The sequence below is a fragment of the Rosa chinensis genome, chromosome 3 (genome assembly GCF_002994745.2).
Source record: "Rosa chinensis cultivar Old Blush chromosome 3, RchiOBHm-V2, whole genome shotgun sequence".
In the NCBI taxonomy this organism is placed as follows: Eukaryota; Viridiplantae; Streptophyta; class Magnoliopsida; order Rosales; family Rosaceae; genus Rosa; species Rosa chinensis.
The window spans coordinates 37,301,733-37,322,999 of NC_037090.1; the positions used below are offsets into that span (position 1 = coordinate 37,301,733).

The 21,267-nt window shown below is 36.1% G+C and overlaps 1 protein-coding gene and 1 long non-coding RNA gene across 27 annotated transcripts; both read left to right on the forward strand.

Moving 5' to 3' along the window:
* Window positions 1-1,339: 1,339 nt before the first annotated feature.
* Window positions 1,340-14,795, forward strand: LOC112192798. Of its 26 annotated transcripts, none has more exons than XR_005808054.1 (19): window positions 1,340-1,706; window positions 1,907-2,124; window positions 3,366-3,613; window positions 4,063-4,227; window positions 6,727-6,989; window positions 8,108-8,255; window positions 10,271-11,246; window positions 11,491-11,546; window positions 11,869-12,033; window positions 12,134-12,273; window positions 12,362-12,449; window positions 12,606-12,679; window positions 12,849-12,924; window positions 13,021-13,063; window positions 13,171-13,307; window positions 13,423-13,471; window positions 13,749-13,871; window positions 13,988-14,275; window positions 14,361-14,795. It is a non-coding gene; the product is annotated as an uncharacterized LOC112192798 (long non-coding RNA). The 26 variants fall into 26 exon arrangements; XR_002933616.2 differs by having other exon boundaries at window positions 14,006-14,275; XR_005808056.1 differs by having other exon boundaries at window positions 14,122-14,275.
* A 4,362-nt stretch (window positions 14,796-19,157) lies between these two features.
* On the forward strand, window positions 19,158-21,010 carry LOC112193208 (WD repeat-containing protein VIP3). Its single transcript, XM_024333281.2, has 2 exons — window positions 19,158-19,572; window positions 20,083-21,010. The coding sequence occupies exons 1-2, from the start codon at window positions 19,234-19,236 to the stop codon at window positions 20,695-20,697; spliced, it is 954 nt and encodes a 317-aa protein (XP_024189049.1). The 5' UTR covers window positions 19,158-19,233; the 3' UTR covers window positions 20,698-21,010.
* Window positions 21,011-21,267: the final 257 nt, after the last annotated feature.

A 21,267-nucleotide genomic window follows, 5' to 3' on the forward strand; every position in this document is an offset into this window, starting at 1 on the left:
TACAGATATTTATTTACAGATAAAGTGTAAAATTATTCTTTACAGATATTTCTTCACTTTATTAAGGATATATCCTAAATTCTTCACTTTATCGGAGATATGTCACAAATATAGTAGACCAGCGAGCGGCTTTCAACTACCTAGAGTATTTTTTTATTTTTATAAACCTATTATAACTTGTGGTGTATAGGTTGAAGACAAAATAAAAAAATAAAAATAAAACGAAGAAACAAAAAAAATTTAAAAAACGAAGAAACCAAAAAAAGAAAAAAAAAAACTAAAAAACAGGCAAAATTTTTTTATTTTTTTATTTTTTATAATTTTTTTTATGTTGAAATGACCATTTTAGCCCTCAAAAGTCAAACTTAACGTCCAATTTGGACGGAATTGTAGAAATTGGACACGGCTGATTGAAATTGGAAAGTTTAGGAGGTAAAAATTCAAAATTGAAAGTTGAGGAGGTGAAATGATGACACCCCCAAACCTCAGGGGGGTAAACTGAAATTAATCCATAATTTTTTTAGCAATATGCAATCCTTTTTTTTTCTAAAAGAAAAAATAGGTTATGTTTAAGTAAATTCATAATATATGTTTGGCTCAAACTCTAAGTTACTTGCTCTAGTTGTAATAAGGTTAATATTAGAGATATTCTCGGAGATATCTTCGTAGATATCCAATCAATGTACGATTATATTTCCTTGTACAATTCTAATTCTTTGCTTGTAATCCTCTATATAAAGGACCCCCTATTATCAATGAAAGCACGACTCAATTCTCTCATAATTTCAGTTTTCCTTAAACACGTTATCAGCACGAAGCCCTAACTTGAAACCCTTAAATCGTAAACTTCAAACCCTAGCTTCCTCCGCCACATACATTGAAGCTTTCAATCCTAGGAATCCAGAACTGGCAGCTGAACCACCAGAACCGGTTGGAAAAGCCCTTAACTGGCCATCAGAAATGCTAAATCAGTCTGGTTAGCCTCGCTTGCACATCCTCGCTTGCCTCTACGCGCGACCCTGCGCTCCTCCCCGCTGGCATCTTCACTACAATACATTGAGCTTGCATTTCAATTGGCATCAATTTGCTGCCAAAGTCAAAAGAAACAAAAATGATAAAAACAAAGGCAATACCAAAAAAATCTTAAAACAAAAGGTTTAAATATTAAAAAATTACATATAAGTGTCATTTTGAGACTTATATTAGTCATAAGGCTACCTAAATATTTTTGTCTTCATAAGGCCACTTCATGACCAAAACACGTGATGATTTTTTTATGCTAGGACTATTATACCCTCCAGATATATCTCAAAGAAAATTTTGCGTTGGTTCAAATTATTTCAATCTCTCTCTCTCTCTCTCTCTCTCTCTCCTGTCAACGTAGACGCGTTTGCCACCACCGCTCGTTCTGCCGGCGCACGATCACCACCGATTTATAAATGTGACCAATGGTTCTGAGGCCTTTTGTTCTGGTGAGATCGAAGCGACTAGTTTCTCCCTTAATTCCCTGTAATTTGTTCACCGGTAACGATTTCCAAGGTGTGGAGAAGGAGGCAGAGGAGCTGATTAAGAGGCCGTTTGTTCCTGCAAGATCGAAGCGTTGGTCAGATGACGATTTCTTCTTACGACTACAGCGGTGGCGTCTCCGACGAAGGCTCCTAATCTTAATTAGAAGATGAGCTTTTCATCACCTGGAGCTCTACAAGGTTCACTTCCTCTCTCTCTCAAAATCTCAAATATCGATATAAATTTGTTCATCAATTGCTTGAATATTTTGTATATAATTGAGAATGCTATATATATTGGAAGCGTACAGAAAATGAGTTGCACCATGATTTATAACATTAACTGTAAATGTGCTTGTCTGTTGATCATTACGAATGAATGGAGCTATCATTTTACGTAGATTTAGATTTTCGAAGTTATGGAGCAATTGCTACACCCGAGCCAACGGTGTTGAAATTTGAAAATGGAGAGACTGTGATTGCTAATGATGAGATAGCAAAGATTCAGTGATTGCTAATGATGAGATAGCAAAGATCCGGCATAAATTTGATGCCGCAAAGCAGAGTTTCCTTAAGATTCCACAGGCACTCAAAGAAATGCCTAAGATAAATCTGAAAGGTTTGTCAATCCATCATTTATGATTCTCAGTTGACCTTAATTACTCTTGTCAGTTGTGTTATGGATTAATGTCATACATCCAAATTAGGGATATGTGTAAATAAAAATTTGAGATTGGACAATATATATTCATTATTCAAGTTTATGGATTTGACTATGACTACACGCTGGCGCATTACTAGGCACATCTGGTTGTGATTCTATTCCTATTGTGGTATATGGATGAGTAGTTCTTTTAATTATATTGTTTAGTATAACATCTTTTCCTCTAGTGCTATGCTATGTTTCTGATGCTATATGAAAGTTCTCAAGTTTAGACCTTGGTATGTGCATCAAAGGTTTCAAAGTTTTGGGTGGTGCACACATATTATCTTGGTTGATGTGACAAAAGTACTAAAAGTAAAATAATGTTGCCACCTGATCCATTGCTATTGTTTCAGAGTTGTAAATTCATATGGTGATAATTACATTCAGGATTAATAGTTTTTGTCAAGGATGTGAATTATTGAAATGGTGAAAGTAGTAGTTTTTATTGTCTTTTGTTAGTAGCTTTCTATGCCTATGTTAGTATCTTTTTAAGCTGATGTCATTAGCTTCTGTTTTCATTTTAATTGATTTCAAGTCAGTAGCTCTCTATAATTGTTATAGTGACTTTTCAACAGAGTGATAATAATTTTCTATCGCTATGTTAGTATCTTTCCACGCTTATGTCCGTAACTTTTTTGTTTTTTATTTTGATTGATTTCAAGCCAGTAGCTCTCTACAACTGTTACAGTGTTTTTTCAATACAGTGATAGTAGCTTCTTATCTCTATGTTAGTATCTTTTTAATCTGATGTCCTTAACTTTTTTTTGTTTTCATTTGGATTGATTTTAATTTTCAAGTGGTCTTTCGTCAATAGCTTATCAAATTGGAAAAGCATGATTCTAAATGAAATTCAATTATCTTTTTGTTGTGATTTAGTATCTCTAGCTTTTCTTGTTGGGGATTTGTGTTACATTATCAACATGGATAATCAGTTGGTTTTGTGCAATCAATATCTATGTCAGTAGTTTTTTGTTACTGGTTCAGTATCTTTGTACATGTGTCATAATAGCTTTCTGTATCTATATTAGTGGACTTTTAGATTGCTTGTTTTTGATTATATAGTTGATAAAGAGTGCAATTTTTGCGGTGCAGCGGCACGTTACTGTTTTTAATTTGCATTTCAAATACTAATGTTTTGTTGTATCTTGTTGCAGAATTCTCTCCTTTGCATTTGCAGTGGTAGATTCTAAAAATTATGTGAATTTGAGTAGTGACGCCTCCATTGACAAGAGATCATTCGGCCAACTAAGAAATGTTGAAATGAAGTCTGGTCCTGAAGGTGGCAAAATAATGTCCATGGTTACTGTAATGTGGTAGAGCTTGACAACAAGAAACATCAACGGAGGCCATCTGAAAAATGACAGTAGCATTACAACATTGACAGTGGCTTTATACAACTATGGTAGTGGCTTTTTACAACTATAGAAGTAGCTTTTTCCATAATTATATCATTGTTGAACCCTGCATACTTTTTGTATCATTAAATATGTTTTCTTGTCTCAATTGCAGTGGCTTTTAATTTTGGTTGCATATTGTACATTTCTATAGCTTTGTTAATCTCTGAAAATAGCTTTCTCAGTCTGTGGGAGTAGCTTTTGTTTTGCGTTGTAATAGTTTTTGTTCTACTTGCTTATTGCTTTTGGCATTGATGATAGTAGTTTTTAGTGATGGTGAAAGTAGCTTTTGTTACTGGTGAGAGTATCTTTCTTGTGTTGGTGACAATAGCGTTTGTTACTGATGAGAGTAATATTTGGTGTTGGTAATAGTAGCTTTTGTTGGTGGGGATAGTAGTTTTTGGTGTTGGAGGGTGTAGCTTTTTTTGGTGACAATAGCTTTTGTTGCTTGTGACAGTAGCTTCTGTGACCTTGTCGGATGTTGCCGGAAATCTCACCAGAGTAGCTTTTGTTGCTAGTGACAGTAGCTTTTCTGATCTTGCCGGAAGTTGCCGAAAATCTCACCAAAATACCTTTTGTTGCTTGTGATAGTAGCTTTTGTGACCTCGCCGGAGGTTGCCGGGTAATTAAGTAATTTTGTTTGTGTTTATTTTTTTTAATGAAAATTTAATATATATCAATTTCAGTCAACTAATGAGATAATTTTTTCTCGAATAATTAATAGGATTAAATCAATGGAGATGGGATAAACTGAAATTAATCCTGCTTAAATTTATCATTCTAATATTTTACTAAATGCACAACCTAAAGTATCTAAAATATCCTTAATCTCAAAGACCATTATCATATCTCATTATTTGACTTTATTAAGGCTATATTTAATATGATTAGTTTATATTAGTATATTGACGTTTAGTAAATGACCATATTGATTACTTGTGTTGGTTATTAAAAAATTCATAAAAATTTATTGTTTCCTTCAAATATATGTGTTTTTTTTCCTTTTTTTAAAAAAATAAATAAAATAAAGAGGATCAAAGGGTTTCACTCCTACCCCCATGGTGACTCAAACCCATGACTTCGTACATAGGTAGTGGATGCTCTAACCACTGAGCTAACACCACTTCCTTCAAATATATGTGAAAATTAGCTATATCAGTAGTTTCTCCACAGTAGCAGAACTACGAAGTTGTCATTGGAGGGGCAAAAAAAAATTAACAATTACAAAGTTTTCTTACGATGTTTTGTATTAGACAACAAAATTAACTTATCGTAACTTTTGGAACAACAAAAAGGAAATTAAACTAAAAATGGGAGTAAAGCCATATGTTTTAAAAATATTTAATGCTATTGATTCTGAAATTCTAAATTATATGGTTTCTCACCCCATTTAATTACAATTTATTTAAGAAATTTGGTTTGTAATTTTATTTTTGTATTAAATGGGAAGGCCACGTATAGAAAATTTGTTGTGTTTATTTAACTATTTATAGGAGAGGCTCCTTCGTTCTCCTGGAGGAGTATTTTGAATGGAAGACCGGTACTACAAGCGGTGGTTCAGTGGAGAGTGGGCAATGGCAATCACATCAACATGTGGCACAATAAGTGGATCCCAGATTGTCCGCAGTATCTTGTGCAAAAACCGGATGGATGTACTCTTACCAATGTCTCCGACCTAATTTATGATTCCACAAAGCAATGGAGTGTGTCTTTGGTATGATCAGTTTTTAATGCTCCTGTGGCTGAGAAGATCCTATGCATCCCTCTTAGTAGTTGGGGTTTAGAAGATACCATTAGTTGGAATCCTGAGCGTCGAGGTTTTTACTCTGTTCGTACTGCTTATTAGATAGCCAGGGCAGTGGTACTTGATAACTGTTCGGCATCTCCCTCTAGTGGTGATCCCTATGCGGAGCTATGGAAGAGATTGTGGAAGGCAAAGGTGCCAGGTAAGGTTCAAATATGCCTTTGGCGTTCATGCAATGATTTATTACCAACTCGTGCCAAACTAACTACCAAAGGCTACATTGGAGTTTTAAGTTGTGTATTGTGTTCGCATCAATATGAGGATTGCAGCCATCTATTCTGTAAGTGCCCCATTGCCAACTCCATTCTATTAGCTCCACCGTTTAATTTGGGTGAAAGTTTCCTTCCAAATATCCACTTCAAAGAATGGATGTTGGAAAGGGCCATTCACTTGAAATCTGATATATTTGAAAAGTTAATCATCATTTTGTGGGCACTTTGGAAGAATAGGAACAATAAATTATGGAATGATGCTTGTCAGTCAGCAAGTGATTTGGTGTTGGGAGCCTTCACATGGTTGGAGGAGTTTTAGAAGGCTAGACAGTAGATGCAAAGCCGAAACAACCTCGTCCAAGCCAAAGATGGGTACCAGCTGCAAATGGGAAATGGAAACTGAATGTAGATGGCAGTTTCTTGCCTACAAATAACGTGGGCGGAGTTGGGGTTGTGCTGCGTGATGATACTGGAGTGTTCCGTGCTGCTTTGGCATCCCCAATTACACATGTATCATCTCCAAAGCAAGTTGAGCTCAATGCTATTAAGCGGGGTCTGCAATTACTGCAGCAATTGCAAGTTGAAGAGGCCATTGTGGAAACAGATTGTTTACAAGCTACTGTGGATGTCACTGATGTGCATTATACCAGGTTGCCTGAGAGAGGTTTACTGGATGATATAAAACAGCTCCTCCTGCATATGCCAAGGGTGACAATTGAGTATGCCCCCAGAACGTGTAATATTGTAGCACACCGTTTAGCTAATATAGCTTATGGTCTTGTAGATTTGATAGTGCACCAGATTGCATTCTGGATGTGCTTGCATTTGATTGTAATCAACCCCATTAGGGGGCTTTTATAAAAGTCTTTTCTTCAAAAAAAAAAAAAAAAAGAATAGTATAAGGAAATATGACTTATTAAAAAAAAAATTATAATACATAGATGTCTGTTTTGGTCATTCAACCTACCAATAAAATCTGATTTAAAATATAAAATAAAATAATATGAATGTGTATGAAGTAGTTAGAGGGGTGTGTATTTAAAACAAAAATGAATGTGAATTCCTTATGAATAACGTAGTGACGACTTTACCCCTGCAAGTGCAGAGTTTTACTCGATTGCCCTGATTCCGTCGTGCCATCTGCTCAGTTCTTTGGTTGCCACCGCATCCATTTTGGTAGTTGAGAGAGAGAGAGAGAGAGAGAGGAGAGCGTACAGTTCCGTTCTGTTCTGATGATCAAAAGTAACTGTTTAAAAATCGATGGTCAGAGATAAAAGCAGCCAAGAGACTTGATTTTGGGGTTTATCCATCCTCTTCAGCTCTAAAGGATTTTGGTCAAGTAGCGAGGAGACTTGAACTCCAATTCAGGTCTTGCTGCTCTCCTCCCTCATTGTTTTGAAACTTGTTTTATTTTGCTCAGGTCAACTATGGAAATTTAACAATTGAAACATAAACAAACAATTTCATTTCTGTACTACTGTAGTTGCTTCATTAGAGAGCATTGGGTTCTCTAATCAGAAAAGATATGTAGAACAGGTAAAGCTGATGTACATCTGTATGAACAATAACAAAGATATTGCTCAAAATCTATATGCATTTATTTCCTCACACCGCAATAGTAATCTACACTTCAGTGAAGTGCTTAGACTTAGATTGTAGGGACAATATCTTGACATTTCTATGTGTGTGGTATGTATGTCATGATCATATGATGTTTACTTGCATTATATTGCTGATTTATTTGGACAAAACCAGAAGTGAACACAAAATTCTTAACAAATTTAAAAGTGTGAACAAGGGTTGTTTGCTCTTTTCTGAATGAGCCTGAGCATCCTAATATTTAATCATTGTAATCTTGTGATTCTGAAGTAGCTTATTTAAAAATGTAGTCTTATTCTTTTGTTTTAACAAGTTTTCAGCTTTTGCATATTTCAAATTTGACATCCTAAATCTATGTGTGAGTTTTTTTTTTTTTTTTATAGTTTTGATTAGTGGATTCCTAGGTTACAAGTTTTGTGTGGTTCTGGAAATAAGAGGTTTAAAGTATAAGTAGAAAAGATCAGCAGCTAAATGTGATTTGATGTCACAATGGTTTACGCTTTGTTATGGTTGAATCAATGCCCAAAAAAAAAAAAGGAGAATGCCTGCTGATTAGTTCTTTCTCTTCATGTGGCTTTATATTTGAATCTGTTGACTTTTCTTTCTTTCTTTGTATTTCTGTGAATGTGAATAAGCTTACAAATGAAGAAAAAGTGAACAGCACTTGATGTGAATTTGGAAGAAATAAACATGAGAATTTTCTAGAGGTGGTGTATGTTCTAAATTATATGATTGTCATTGTAACAGAGCCTTAGTTTAATTGCAGCTGGACTAAATGGTGTTCTGCTGATTTCACTTTTAGCTTAAAATATATTTGTTCAGTGAATAAAACAGTGAACTTCAAAACTCTGAAATATCTGCTCTTTTATAATTGTTTTATGATGCAGCTTCGGGTGAGTTTTTTGTGGTACACCAGCTGACAGCATTGTAACTACTGGGTTTTCAAAAGCACTAGAGTTGAATGAGATTTTTCATTGGGTTGGGGTAATCACTCAGAGGATCATATTATTGCGAACTAGACTGAGTTGAGATCAGGTATAGTTCTGGGACCGCAACTTCTATATGCTTTGACTTCGTTTAACTTAGCTTCTATGAATATTAAGTAGTCTATTGAATGTGAGCACTAGTTGAATATGTGGTTGAGCACAGCTTTACCCTAAACTCGGCCAAAGGTGTTCATGTTAACAACTGCAGCTTCTAGCATTTCAGCCCTCACATTGTCAAATTAGATGTTAATCCCATCAGGAAAGTACCCTTGATGAGTATTAAAGTTGGGATTTACCTTCGGAGAGCTGACTTTAAATCAAGCTCTTCTTTGTCCTTGAATGCATTGCTACCTGTAACGGGTTTAAATTCTGTTGAGGTAGTCCACTTCTTACTGCACATCTACCAATGTAGGAACCGGAAACCTTAGCATATTATCCAACCAAATTCCCAACTGATCAGAAGTTGCAGGGATAAATAACAACCCCCCCCAGACTGCATACTTTGAAAAAATTACTATATGCTGTAAGTCCCGTGAAACCTGCAAAAGCAAATAAGCACAATAATGCATTGTTGAGAAAACAAGTATTCCTTCTAAATTGCCATGGTTAAAATTGGCACTTACGTAGATGTTGTTTTGGCTCTTAATTATGCTGTTTGATTTTTTGTTCTTCTCTAACCTCGCCAGTCTATACTACAAAGTTCAGAGAGATTTTCTTCTTTTTTTTTTTCTTTCAATGCAGGCTAAAATCTTCTTATGCTCAATTGAAAATATTAAAATTAATGGTATCCAAAACACTAATTTCCTCTCTGTTATACCAATAGAAGAATAGAAACATGGTACATATACGAATTATTCTTCTTCTTTTTTTTCCCTTCTTCTGTATGATCTTGCTGTCCATCTTTTATAAATGAGAAGGGAGGATTCAACACCACAGATCTTAAGGGTTACTTCTTATCTCTAACAACAGTTCAGTCATTTGTAAATATTATGAATTATCGAGAGAATCAAAGTTCAAAATATGAATTCAACTAACATTAAACGGCAAAAGAACGCAGGCAATTCCATAGTATGTATAGATACCTAGGTAATTGATAGGCTGCTTTTTAGGCAGTTACCTGACCATCTCATTTTTAAGAACTTCGAGCTTTTTATGCTGACTCATTGCTTGGAGAATGATATGTCTTTTGCTGCTGTTGCTTTGTTCAAATGTCAGCAAGTTCCTATGCTTAAAGATGCTTTCAAAAATATACCTCATGGAAAAATAATACCATTTCTCCCTTTGAGTCTGAATAAATATGTTGTGAATCTCATTGTTGTTTTCTTTGGCTTTTTCAGATCTTCCCTTAAAAAGAAAAAGGCTTCTGTTTTTTGCTGCTGTTGCTTTGTTCTGAGTTTTTAATTCTATCAGATTGAAAATATTCTTATTTTCAATCAGATATGTTAGATTCTTATTTACGTTTTACATCTCTTTCTGTGCTATTGGGTATGTTTAGCTTCCTAAGACCCTTTACAATTCTTACCTAATGATTAAAAACCCCTGTAAAAAACTAATAAAGAATTAATGTCAGTACCAGAAATTTTTTTCCTTAAATTAAGTTCGTTCATTAATATATATATATATATATATATTTTTTTTTTTTTGAACCTTTTCACACACGACTAATATACATCTTCTTTTACCTTTGTTTCAATATCGATTTTAATTTTTGTACAAAATGGTGAAAGGTTAGAAATCTGATAATCCCTTACTTCTCTATTCAACTGTATGTTACTTCTCTATTCAACGGTTTTTGGAATCTTCAGTTGTTCAATTTGATCGGTTAATCCGCCTCTCATGCACCATTTACATTTACTGTTTCTGGGTTTTTGTTTGTGTTCATCGAAACTGATTAGTATATTGGTTTTTTGCTTTGACTAAAGTGTTCATTTCTTTGTTAAAGTTTGAATGTTTGATTGGATTGATTGATGGGGTAAGGGCTAGAGTTAGAAATTTTGCATCTTTGATTGGATTTAAGTAGCATTCCAGTTGTTTAAATTCTGACTGTTGGGTTTGTTTGACCAGGTGGTTTGTAAGAGCTATTGAAATTTGAGAAAATAAGAGTGTGGGAAATGTGATGCTGATTGTGGTTGGAGATATTTGAGATTTTGTGGAGGGTTGTTGAAGAGGTATGGATCTTGCCTTAGTTTTCGGCAGCCAAATGTGTTGTGTGGGAGTGAAGGGGAAAGTTCTGAAAAGTTGAAAGTGTTGATTCGCATATTTTTTTTGGGAGTAGAGATGGTGGGTGTAGCTTTCAGGGTAATTCAACAGTTGCTGTGAAAGCATGTTTGGGGAAGAATGTGAAGAGGCATGTGTGTTTTAATGATTGTTGGGTTTCGCGTTTGGCCTATAGAGAAAATGCTGATGATTGTTGCTGGAGTTCGAATATCAAAATGCCTTCGTTTCGTAGCTGTTGTAATGTTTTTAAGGGTCAAGAGTGGTTTGGTGGTCCCGGTGTCAGAGTAATGACTCATTAGCCGTCAATGGGAATGGTCAGAATATAGAATATGTAGAAGGTCATGATGAGATCTCGAGTAGGGCCTATCCATGATGATGAATTAAGTGGTTCCAGATAAGAGGAGGGATCTAGAGACAAAATAGAGGAATCAGAGGCCCCTACTGTGGATGAATTGAGGGAGTTGTTGCAGAATGCCATGAAAGAATTGGAAGTTGCATGTTGTAATAGTACCATGTTTGAAGAAAAGGCTCAGAAAATATCAGAAGCTGCTATTTCCCTGCAGGATGAAGCAGTAACTGATGATGAATGAAAGTAATGGTGAAGTAGTCAGAGATAAGGTGGTAGTAGTGATAAAGTATACGTATGTCAAATTGAAATTGAACTTGATGAAGAAGAGTATTTTGAATTAACAAAGAATATACTGAGGCCAAGAACTTGGTTAGTTCGTATCGGGAGGAAGCTGTCAAGGAAGTGGCTGAGAAGATAGAGAGGAACTTGATTCTTCTTGGTGCTATTGCAGTTGAAGACAAACTTCAAAATGGGGTATGTCTTAAGACAGTCAGCAAAACTATCACTCAGAATTACAATTGCATGTTATTACTGCGCATATTCTATTCCAATGTTCATTTGTTGCCAAGTGAAAGGACATTGGTAGAGATTTTGTATAATACGACTGAATATCATTGCCATGCACACTCTCCTGATTATCCCCTCAAAGGGAATGTAATCTTCCTAAGGTGTTTTTATATTACTGAATTACTTATTTTGTCATTTTAATGTTGTATAGGGACTCGGAACATGCAAAGCTCAAAGCTGGGGTGGAGGTTTTACAGAGATATTGAGGTACGCACCTGGGATATGATATGTTCAAGGGGATTTATTTTATGATATTGTGGAGTTCATCACACATACTTGACTTGATATAAGCTACTATTCTTTCTGTTTGTTAAATTGCATTTATTCGTTTGTAATGTTTTATTTAGGTGGCAGCAGTTTTTTAGCTTTCATGACAAAGTTGATCTCTTTTTCTTTTGTGTACAAGATTGCTGTCATATTGTACTTGGTCTAGCTATTCTTTCTGTTGGCCACTTTTGTTATTGTTTTCATTTTTTGGTTTTTGATTCAGCAGCTCTGATCTTTTGAGCTTCAATTCATTGTTATTTAGATTATAAAGAATGAGATCTTGAAGCCAATTACATAGATCCAGAATGCTAAAAACAACAGCTGAAAATTGATGGATCTGCTGTTGAGTTGTCTCCTTGGAGAAGGGCATTATGCGCTCCTTAGACGAGCAGAGCTAAAAACATTGGCGGATCTGCATGCGAATGAGGTTTGGTTCTTACAAAATGCGATTACTTTGCGTATCTTCTGTGGTAGTTGAAATTGATCAATTATTAGTTTTTATATAACATTCTGTTATTCATCCTTAGGCAGGGAAAGGTGGAGAGTTGCCACATCATGTAACTACGACTATTGGTGGTGCTTTGGATTTGACGCAGAAAACTGCTGAAGATGTTTCGAATCCAATGTCAGAAAATTTTACCCTTGACATAAACTCCAAACTTCACATGTAGATATTTATCACTCTAATCCGTACATAGTATTTACTTATGTTCAACTGTATCTCATTGATGTATAATTTTTATATCTGTCCTTAGGAATACACTGGGTCCAATAATGAGCAGAGGTCACAGTCGTATACCAATATATTCAGGAAATCTAAATAATATGATTGGCCTCATTTTGGTAAGCACTTCAGAAACTTTAGTTGTTCATTAATTTTGGCCAAGTCCTTCTTTGTTCTTTCTTTCCTTATAAATGTGCAGGCTTCATTTTTTACTATATTCTTTCCAAGCAACCATTTTGGCCTCATGTAACCATCACCTGTTGTTTTGGAATTAGGCAAAAAATTTGATCTTCTGTCACCCAGAAGAGGAAACCCCAGTTAAGTACATGACAATCAGAAGAATTCCAAGGTATGTAAAACCCTGGTCAATACACCAGAAAGTTTTGTTTAGTGTAGCTATATTGAATCATATGTATATATTATACATAACTAATATATATTATATAAGGTTTTGTTCTGTCAGTTTAAGAGCAAAATTAATTGGTTTATGATTTTTTGTTTGATCACATTATTGTCAGTGCGTGATCTGCTCACTGAAGGACTTACGGTGGAGGTGATACTTTATCGTGGTTCCATTCAGCGTTTCAGAAGAAGGTGAGAAAAGACATTTAATTTCTCTATACATTTAATAAAAATGTGCATAAATATGATTTTGAATATATGGTGGATTGAATTTGTTTTCTATGACAGGATAAGGCGTTGCAGGAGCAAAATAATTTTCTGACAAAAAAAGGTATACGTCAACAGTTAATATGAAAATTAAAAATTGAGTTTCTTTAATTCCATTCTAATATTCTAGGTTAGCTACTTGAGCCATGTGTATGCATCTATGAAGTATAGGTGAAGGAGAAGGAGAAAACAGTAGCCAGCAGTGCCCCACGGGCACAGGCACAATGGGAGTAGCTGTAGAGGCACAGCTTGGACTCCTCCTCTAGTAGGACCCTTCTACCTTAGGCATTGCACTCCTTGAATTTCGGGTATGTGCTACTACGTTTGGTTTTGCCTGGATCAGTTTTTTTGTCCAGTATATAGTTGTGAACATCCATTTTTTATCTTTTAATACAGTTTATGATAATTTTATCTGATTCACAGTTGGACACTGATCTAATTCAGTTACATCTTAAAGGTCAACTTAAAGCGGGTAAGTTTAAGCTTGCTGGTTTGTGCTGGTTTTGGGTGAAATAGAATAAAAGTCTTGCTTCTCTTTCTCTAATTATTAATCATGATGAACTTGGTAGCTTCAAATTTTTTGTTTTTTTGTTGTTTTTTTTGTCTGCTTTGCTAAGGTAGAAGGCTGTCGTTTTTGTCAATGCTTTTGTTAGTTCTTTCACTACAGATTTGTTTTATTGCTTTATGAAATCAAAGAATTGAAAGTGGTTCTGTACCGGGATTATTATGACACTGGGGATGATGTGAAGGGGATGCATGGCACAACGTTGATAGGCCGTTTCCGTGATGCTCGGGAAGAATGGTCAACCGCTTTGATATGAGTGATGGGGTTTCTAGAAACAAGCTACTCACGAATAAACCCCACCTTGATGGTAATTTCTTTGGTAATTCAGTAATAATTTAGATACATTATATGTCAAAAGTTTAGGAGAACAAACTGAGTTGTTCTCTAACTTGAAGCTTATTGTTTGTTTGATCTGATTCTAAGGCAGTTGCAATTTCGTAGGAATTGGAGACGAAAACCCATTTTCAAAAGATGAAAGAAATGCATAAAATGAAATTAACTTAAAACACTATATTGTTAATCTTTACATCATTCCATGTCTGCTTGCTCGAATCAAGGGGTGTAAATTGAACTTCTATAAGGCCAGTCTACATCTTTGGACCATTGAACTACAATCCTATTGAAGAGTGGTTCTTCCACTGGTTGAAAGCTGCCTGCCCAATTCCAGTTCCATACTCGGGAATACAATTAACACAACTCAGTAATGTTGAGGTAAACTGATGTCAAAATCTTTGTATATTCTTTTCAGTAATGATTGCAGCGTTATTGGAGCTTTATTTGGTCATTTATTTTGCAGGATTTAGCTACTGCATTTACCCTTCAGCCAAAAACAAAAGACTGGGTTCAGCTAAGCAGAAGTTCTCCTGATTCAGATAAGGACGTCAACTCTATTGAAATCAGACATGCTGGGTCTCCGCAGATAAGTTCCTGTAACTCGGAGACCAAAGAATCTAATGACGGACTTGATGTTGATGACATTGATGTTATATGATGACTACATAAGAACCCTGTTGTGAAAGATCAATGTGGCCTATTCGTTTCATTCATCCCTTATTGTGAATAGATTGTGAAAGGTTTTTAGTCCGAATTATTATTATTATTATTATTTTTTTTGAAAATGAGGCTGGGGCGGCTGCCCTCAAGCCTTGATTAATTTAGGGGGACTATGATTGTACATGTGGTTTAATACTGGATTATTAAATACTGGCTTATTGTTTCTTATGCAAGGAGATATGTGTGTGTAGTGATTACAGCACCAAGCAATAATTTTGATCTATTGATTTCATAGAAAATTGTACATTTAAGTTTATCCAAGCTGGAAGCCTGTTTTGGGATGGCTTATTTTGTTACTAAGTTATTAATTGTTAATTGGGAGAGTTGAGCAGATTTTGCCAGAGCTACTAACCTAATGTTAAAAGAAATTTAGAATTTAATTTTCATGTTGCATCACCTGAGATGTTAAGCATACTGGTCTAGGTTTGTTTTTCGCAAATTTGATTTTCAAAAAAAAATTTACACAATTGCTGCATTGCAGTGAGACATTAGCGCCTCATAATGTCTTGATAACCTTGACAGCTATGAAGCTAAGATGCCACCCTTCAAATTAGATTTTTCTATCCAAATTGATACAGAGCACAGATTATCATTTTCTATGATTTTGAGAATCTGCTGCTCTCAAAATATAAGAATCTGCTGTTATCAAAATATATCATGTGATTGAAGCTGTGCACATCTGAACGCAAGCACATAGTAGTATACGGTAATGCTAAAAAGACTGATAACAGAGCATGGATTCGCCTTTTACTTGGTTGTTTTAATCTTCTAAAAACTTTTGCAATCTGTGTATAAAGAACATACCCTCTTTTTCAAAAAATGTAAATACAGAAATTTAATCACCAAAGTAAGCAGATGCATAAAATTAATAGTAGAAGTGACAAAAATGGTCTGTAAAGCTTCCACAAAGTTCTTTGAAGGCTTTGCTACAAAAAGAAGCTTTGCCATTTACACGCATGTATCGCATATGCTTCAAACATTCGTATTTTTGTAGAAGCTTTCCTCCGTCGTAGAATAATTTGGGGAAATGTTTGACCTTCTTCGCTGCATTGAAGAATTGGTCCCTATTTGTTTCCTGCTTGAACACCAACCTTCTCACGAACAACCCGGATGTTGTTTTCGCCAACTGATGGCCATAGTGACTCACATCCACAATATACCTGCCAGAGATGAATATCTCACTATGAAGAAATATAAAAGCAAAATAGTGGTAAGATAAAATCTGGACAGCTATAACAAATCTTGGACTTACAGACTTAATCAAATTGAACTTGTAAACAATCAAATACAAGCAATCAACAGTACATATACAATTGCTGTTATACAATTGAAAATCAAACAGAGAGAAACAAATCATTACGATGTAAGAGAAGGTGTGTGTGTGTGTCTATAATATATATATATATATATATATATATATATATATATATATACAGATTTTATCCAAAGCGGAGCTCCTCTTTGAAAATTAACTTGTGAAGTTCTAGTTTTTGGTCACTTTTCGGTCGCATATCCACATCTCGACCGTTCAGTTTTTAGGTACTAGTGTATAGATCGTCTCTACAAATTTTCAGCCAAAATGATGGTCATTAAGGCATTGATAATTGCCTTAAAGCTAGTACGGTTCAGGTTGACAGATTTAGTCCGTCCATTGGTTTAAGCGAGTTAGATACCTTAACGATCATCAATTTGGCTGAAAATTTGCAGAGATGATCTATACACTAGCACCTAAAAACTGAACGGTCGAGATATGGATATGAGACCGAAAAGTGATTCAAAACTCGAACTTCACACGTTAATTTCATAGCGGAGCTCCGCTCTGGATAGGATCTGTATATATATATATATATATATATATATATATATATATATATATCCAGAGCGGAACTCCGCTTTGAAATAAACGTGTGAAGTTTGAGTTTTTGGTTATTTTTCGGTTGCATGTCCATATCTCGACCATTCAGTTTTTAGGTACTAGTGTATAGATCATCTCTGCAAATTTTCAGCCAAATTGATGATCGTTAAGGTATCTAACTCGCTTAAACCAATGGACGGACTGAATCTGTCAACCTGAACCGTAATAGCTTTAAGGCAGTATCAATGCCTTAAGGCATTCAAAACTGCAATTTACAACAATGTACATGAACGGTTCCGGTTCGACAGATTCGGTTCCTTTGTGTAAATTGCAGTTTTGGATGCCTTAACAATCATCAATTTGGCTGAAAATTTGCATAAGTGATCTATACATTAGGACCTAAAAACTAAAAGGTTAAGATGTGAATGTGTGATTGAAAAGTGGGAAAAAATGGAAATCCGTTCCTAAGCTTAGGAAACGGACGTCCGTTCCTGAGAAAGTTCCTATATATAAATATATACCATTGTCCCGTAATCCTTATGCAAAATGCATTTACACCCTACTGAATCCTGAATGATGCATTAATTTATGCGAGTTTATTACTTATGAATGATCTTACTCAATAATTTTAGAGAGTAATGACTGCAGTGAGTAACACAAAAATTCTAGATACATGGTCATATCAAGCAACACAATCATGGATTATTCCTAGCTATTGAACATTACAGAAAAATTCAAAAGCGAAACTGGAACGTAAAAATGAAAACTGGAAGCGGAAGCTTTTTGAATAAAACTACTGCAGTCCGTGCAAATGAAATCCAAAGAGTGAAAACTAGAAAGAAAGGTCAGCTGAAAAGAGAGTGCTTGAAGATCATATAGATTCCTGAATAAATGTTGCATCGTAGTTATATAAACCAATACCTTATATCACTTTCATCGACATCCTCAGCATAGAGGATGAAAATTGCTTTTTGCAGGTTAGCAATCCGAGTTTGATGGTAGTCCTTATAAGCATCCATAACTTTGCGTGTAGGTTCTATGTGGAAGCTCTTGCTTAATAAATCCCAGACAAACACAAAAAATTCTCCACCTGTGTATGGGTCTTCAAGGGCAGCCCTCTCCATGTTCAAGTCACGGCATCCTTCAGTAAGATCTTATCCCACTTCCCTAATTCTTCTAAAGCATACTCGGATCTTGTGCGCATGACAGCATATGAGGCCTTCACACATTTCAACCTTCTTCTATGATAATCATTTTCTCAGTTGTCATTATCCAACCGCATCCTACAAAAGAGGAAAAGATGATAATCATTTTCTCTGTTTTCATTATCCAACTGATATACAGCTACATGCTACAAGAGAGAGAGGAAAAAAAATACAATAACAATAATTGAATAACAAGAAGAAGTCTTGATTCTTTCCGGTAAAAGTCTTTAGATTTGTTAAATGTGTGTAAATTACTTGTGATTTTCGTGTGAATTTGTATGTGGTTTCTAATAAATTTTGTGTGATGTATATTCTTTATCTCTTGATTTCGTTTATTGCATGTTGTACCCTCAATCCCCGGGTTGAACGATCCCTGCTTATTCTATACTAACAATGTTTCTTTTCAGGGTTTAAATTGGCACTCGTTCTAAATGTATCAATGATATATACTTTCCTATCGTTTGCTGGAAAATCATAGTGGAAGATGTCTCAAAGAAGCGGTCCATGGAACTTTGCCTTCTCTATATACCTGGTAGAGGCTCAACCAACATATGCGTTCACTTGCCTGGTCTGCTAATAGTAGGAGTTGACTCGTATGAGCCAAAGTTTAAAATAAGTAAGGGTTTCCTCTTCAAATTACTTTATAGTTTTCATAGTCCGAAAATTTAATTTTTTGAAATTTGATTAATGTCTGAATTCACAGCGAATGAAGATTTTCGTAAGTTTCGATTCTTTGCCACAATGTGCGGCGAAGTTTAGCAATGCTATGATGTATGGTGGCACATGGACAAGTATGCCAACATGAACCCAAGAGATAGGTCCGTGTACAAGATGGCAAAGTCAGCCCTATGAGTATATTCTACAACTAAAAAAGGGGGAAATTGGTATGTTCATCGGTTCGGTCAAACAAGGGGTAAGCTTAACAAATCTAAAGTAATTAAATTAATTTGTCTTTTACTTCTTCTTTTTATTCAATTATTGTTACCACACAACACATAAATGTACACTGCTTATCTCAGTAAACTTATTTTGAAAGAGTGGAACAAAAAGAAGCATGCACAGTATGTACTCTTAAGCTCTGTTTCTTTTCCTTTAAATATGTTTGTATTTTGTGGTAGTTAACCAATTTCAATACTCTTAAGCTCTGTATATGTTTGTACAAAGTTTTATGTTTTTTTACTAATGGATTGCGCTACAATATTTTATAATATTTGTATGGGGTTAGAGTTATTAGGTGATATGCAACACATAAATTATATTGCACTTATGAGTAACATTTCAAACATGAGTAACAAAAAAGGAAAGACCATACGCATGCGCGAGGGCGGCCCTTCCGCACGCTAGTCAATTATTAAACTACAAAATTGGACCTTGATTCAAATTACTCTAAATTTAACCGTAAAAATAAATTAGTCAGTCATTTGGGCCGGGTCTAGAGACATAAAATCTCTGGGCTCGCCTTTATCCTCTGAATTTTTGAAGCGATCCAAGTCCAAGATTTACCAGAGAGTTGAATAAAAACCTAGAGAGTGAAGTGTTGAACACCCAAGGCACCGATGAAGCTCGCAGGACTCAAATCAATCGACGACGCTCACGACGAGTCGGTATGGGCCATCACCTGGGTTCCGGCGACCGAAGCCCGACCCGCTTTGTTGTTAACCGGGTCACTCGACGAGACCGTTCGGCTATGGCAACCGGACGAGCTGGTGAACCGGGGAAAGATGACCGGACACTGCCTCGGCGTGGCTTCCGTGGCGGCTCACCCCTTGGGCTTCATCGCCGCCTCTGCTTCGCTTGATAGCTTCGTTAGGATCTTCGACGTTGACTCCAACACCACCATCGCCAGTTTCGAGGCGCCGCCCTCCGAAGTCTGGCAATTACGCTTCAATCCCCAGGTACACATTGCCTTTTGGATTTTCTCTTTTCAAAATTAGGGCTTGGGTTTGGTTTATTTACTGCTTTACTGAGTGAATGTCTTAGTAAATTTGAATATGAACACAAGGAAACCAAATATGTCAAGTGAAAAATTATCACTTGGTACTTTTGGAGTTTGAGATCGGTTTTAGTTTCTGTAGCATTACAAGTTGCTAGCATTTGTTTTTGAAAACAAGTTTGGAGGTATGTGCCTTTGACTCAAAGACACTTTCAAATTACCAAGTTGGTTCTTGTGTTTTCGAGTTAATTTTAAATTTTGTTAGTGGAGCATCTTCATGGACCAATTGGTATGGTTAACTGATGAAAATTAAGAAATATGCTCGAAGTGCTGATGAAGTAATAGACGCTGACAAATTCGAGTCAAAACACAATGACTAAAAGAATGTGCTTTACCTTTTGAAGTATTACAGCATACCCCTTTGTTTAAATTCAAAAGGTTAAAGTGATGCTAATCTGTGGCTTGTGAGCAGGGTACCATGCTAGCCGCGGCCGGTGGTGGCAGTGCCTCAGTAAAGGTCTGGGACACCAGCACGTGGAACCTGGTTGCCACATTGTCGATTCCTCGCCCAGAAGGAACCAAGCCTGCTGACAAAAGCAGCAGCAAGAAGTTTGTGCTATCGGTTGCCTGGAGTCCTGATGGGAGACGCATAGCTTGTGGCTCCATGGATGGAACCGTTTCTGTTTTCGACACAGATCGCGGCAAGTTCCTGCACCACCTGGAAGGCCACTGCATGCCCGTGAGGTCTCTTGTGTTTTCCCCTGTTGAACCGCGGTTACTCTTCACTGGCTCGGACGATCAACATGTGCACATGTATGATGCTGAGGGGAAAACCCAGGTTGGGTCCATGTCAGGGCATAACGGCTGGGTCTTGAGTGTTGATGCAAGCACAGATGGGGCAGCCCTTGCAACTGGTTCGAGTGATAGAACTGTGAAGCTGTGGGATATTGGCATGAAGGCAGCTGTGCAAACAATGAGCAACCATAATGACCAAGTCTGGGGAGTGGCCTTTCGACCTGGAGGTATGCCTGGCAGACTTGCTAGTGTCTCTGATGACAAGAGCATATCACTGTATGACTACTCTTGAAGGGTTGCTTGGGGGAGGGGAAATAGGACTTTGGAAATTTGCGTTTGTTGCAACTCACTGATATTGGTGGTCTTTATCAGATTGTCATCATGACATTGGTTTGTTTGACACCTTTCTCTGATATGTTTGTATATGTTTGTACTACTATATACAAACAAAAAAGCCTAGGGAGAGAGCACTCCTTGTCTTACCATCGTATTTGTGAAACTGAACCCTTTGAAAATGACCTTTGCTAATTTGTATTATTAGGCTCTTAGCATAACAGGTAATGGTCATTTTTCAAGTTGAGTCGTTTGTTCCAAATTTGTTATTCTATCTTGGTGTGATAATGTATCCCATGACAAGATGATAAGACCCGTTTTGGCCAGTTTGACATACGAACGAGGTCATTATTTTCTTGGGTAAGCATAACCAGAGGAACAATAGTTGACGTTTGTAAATCGGGAAATTTCGGTTTATATGCGTCTATGGATATGAGAGTTTTACTGAGGAAGTAAAATTAGTAACGGATTTTGATGGAAAGTTGACAAGGATTTCTTAAGACATTCCCTCTGAGAAATTGGCAAGATG

Excerpts from the sequence above, each read along its gene's own strand:
- LOC112193208 (XM_024333281.2), top strand. The coding sequence starts at position 19,234 with ATGAAGCTCGCAGGACTCAAATCAATCGACGACGCTCACGACGAGTCG. Across the intron at positions 19,573-20,082 it reads AATTACGCTTCAATCCCCAG|GGTACCATGCTAGCCGCGGC; the intron begins GTACACATTGCC and ends GCTTGTGAGCAG.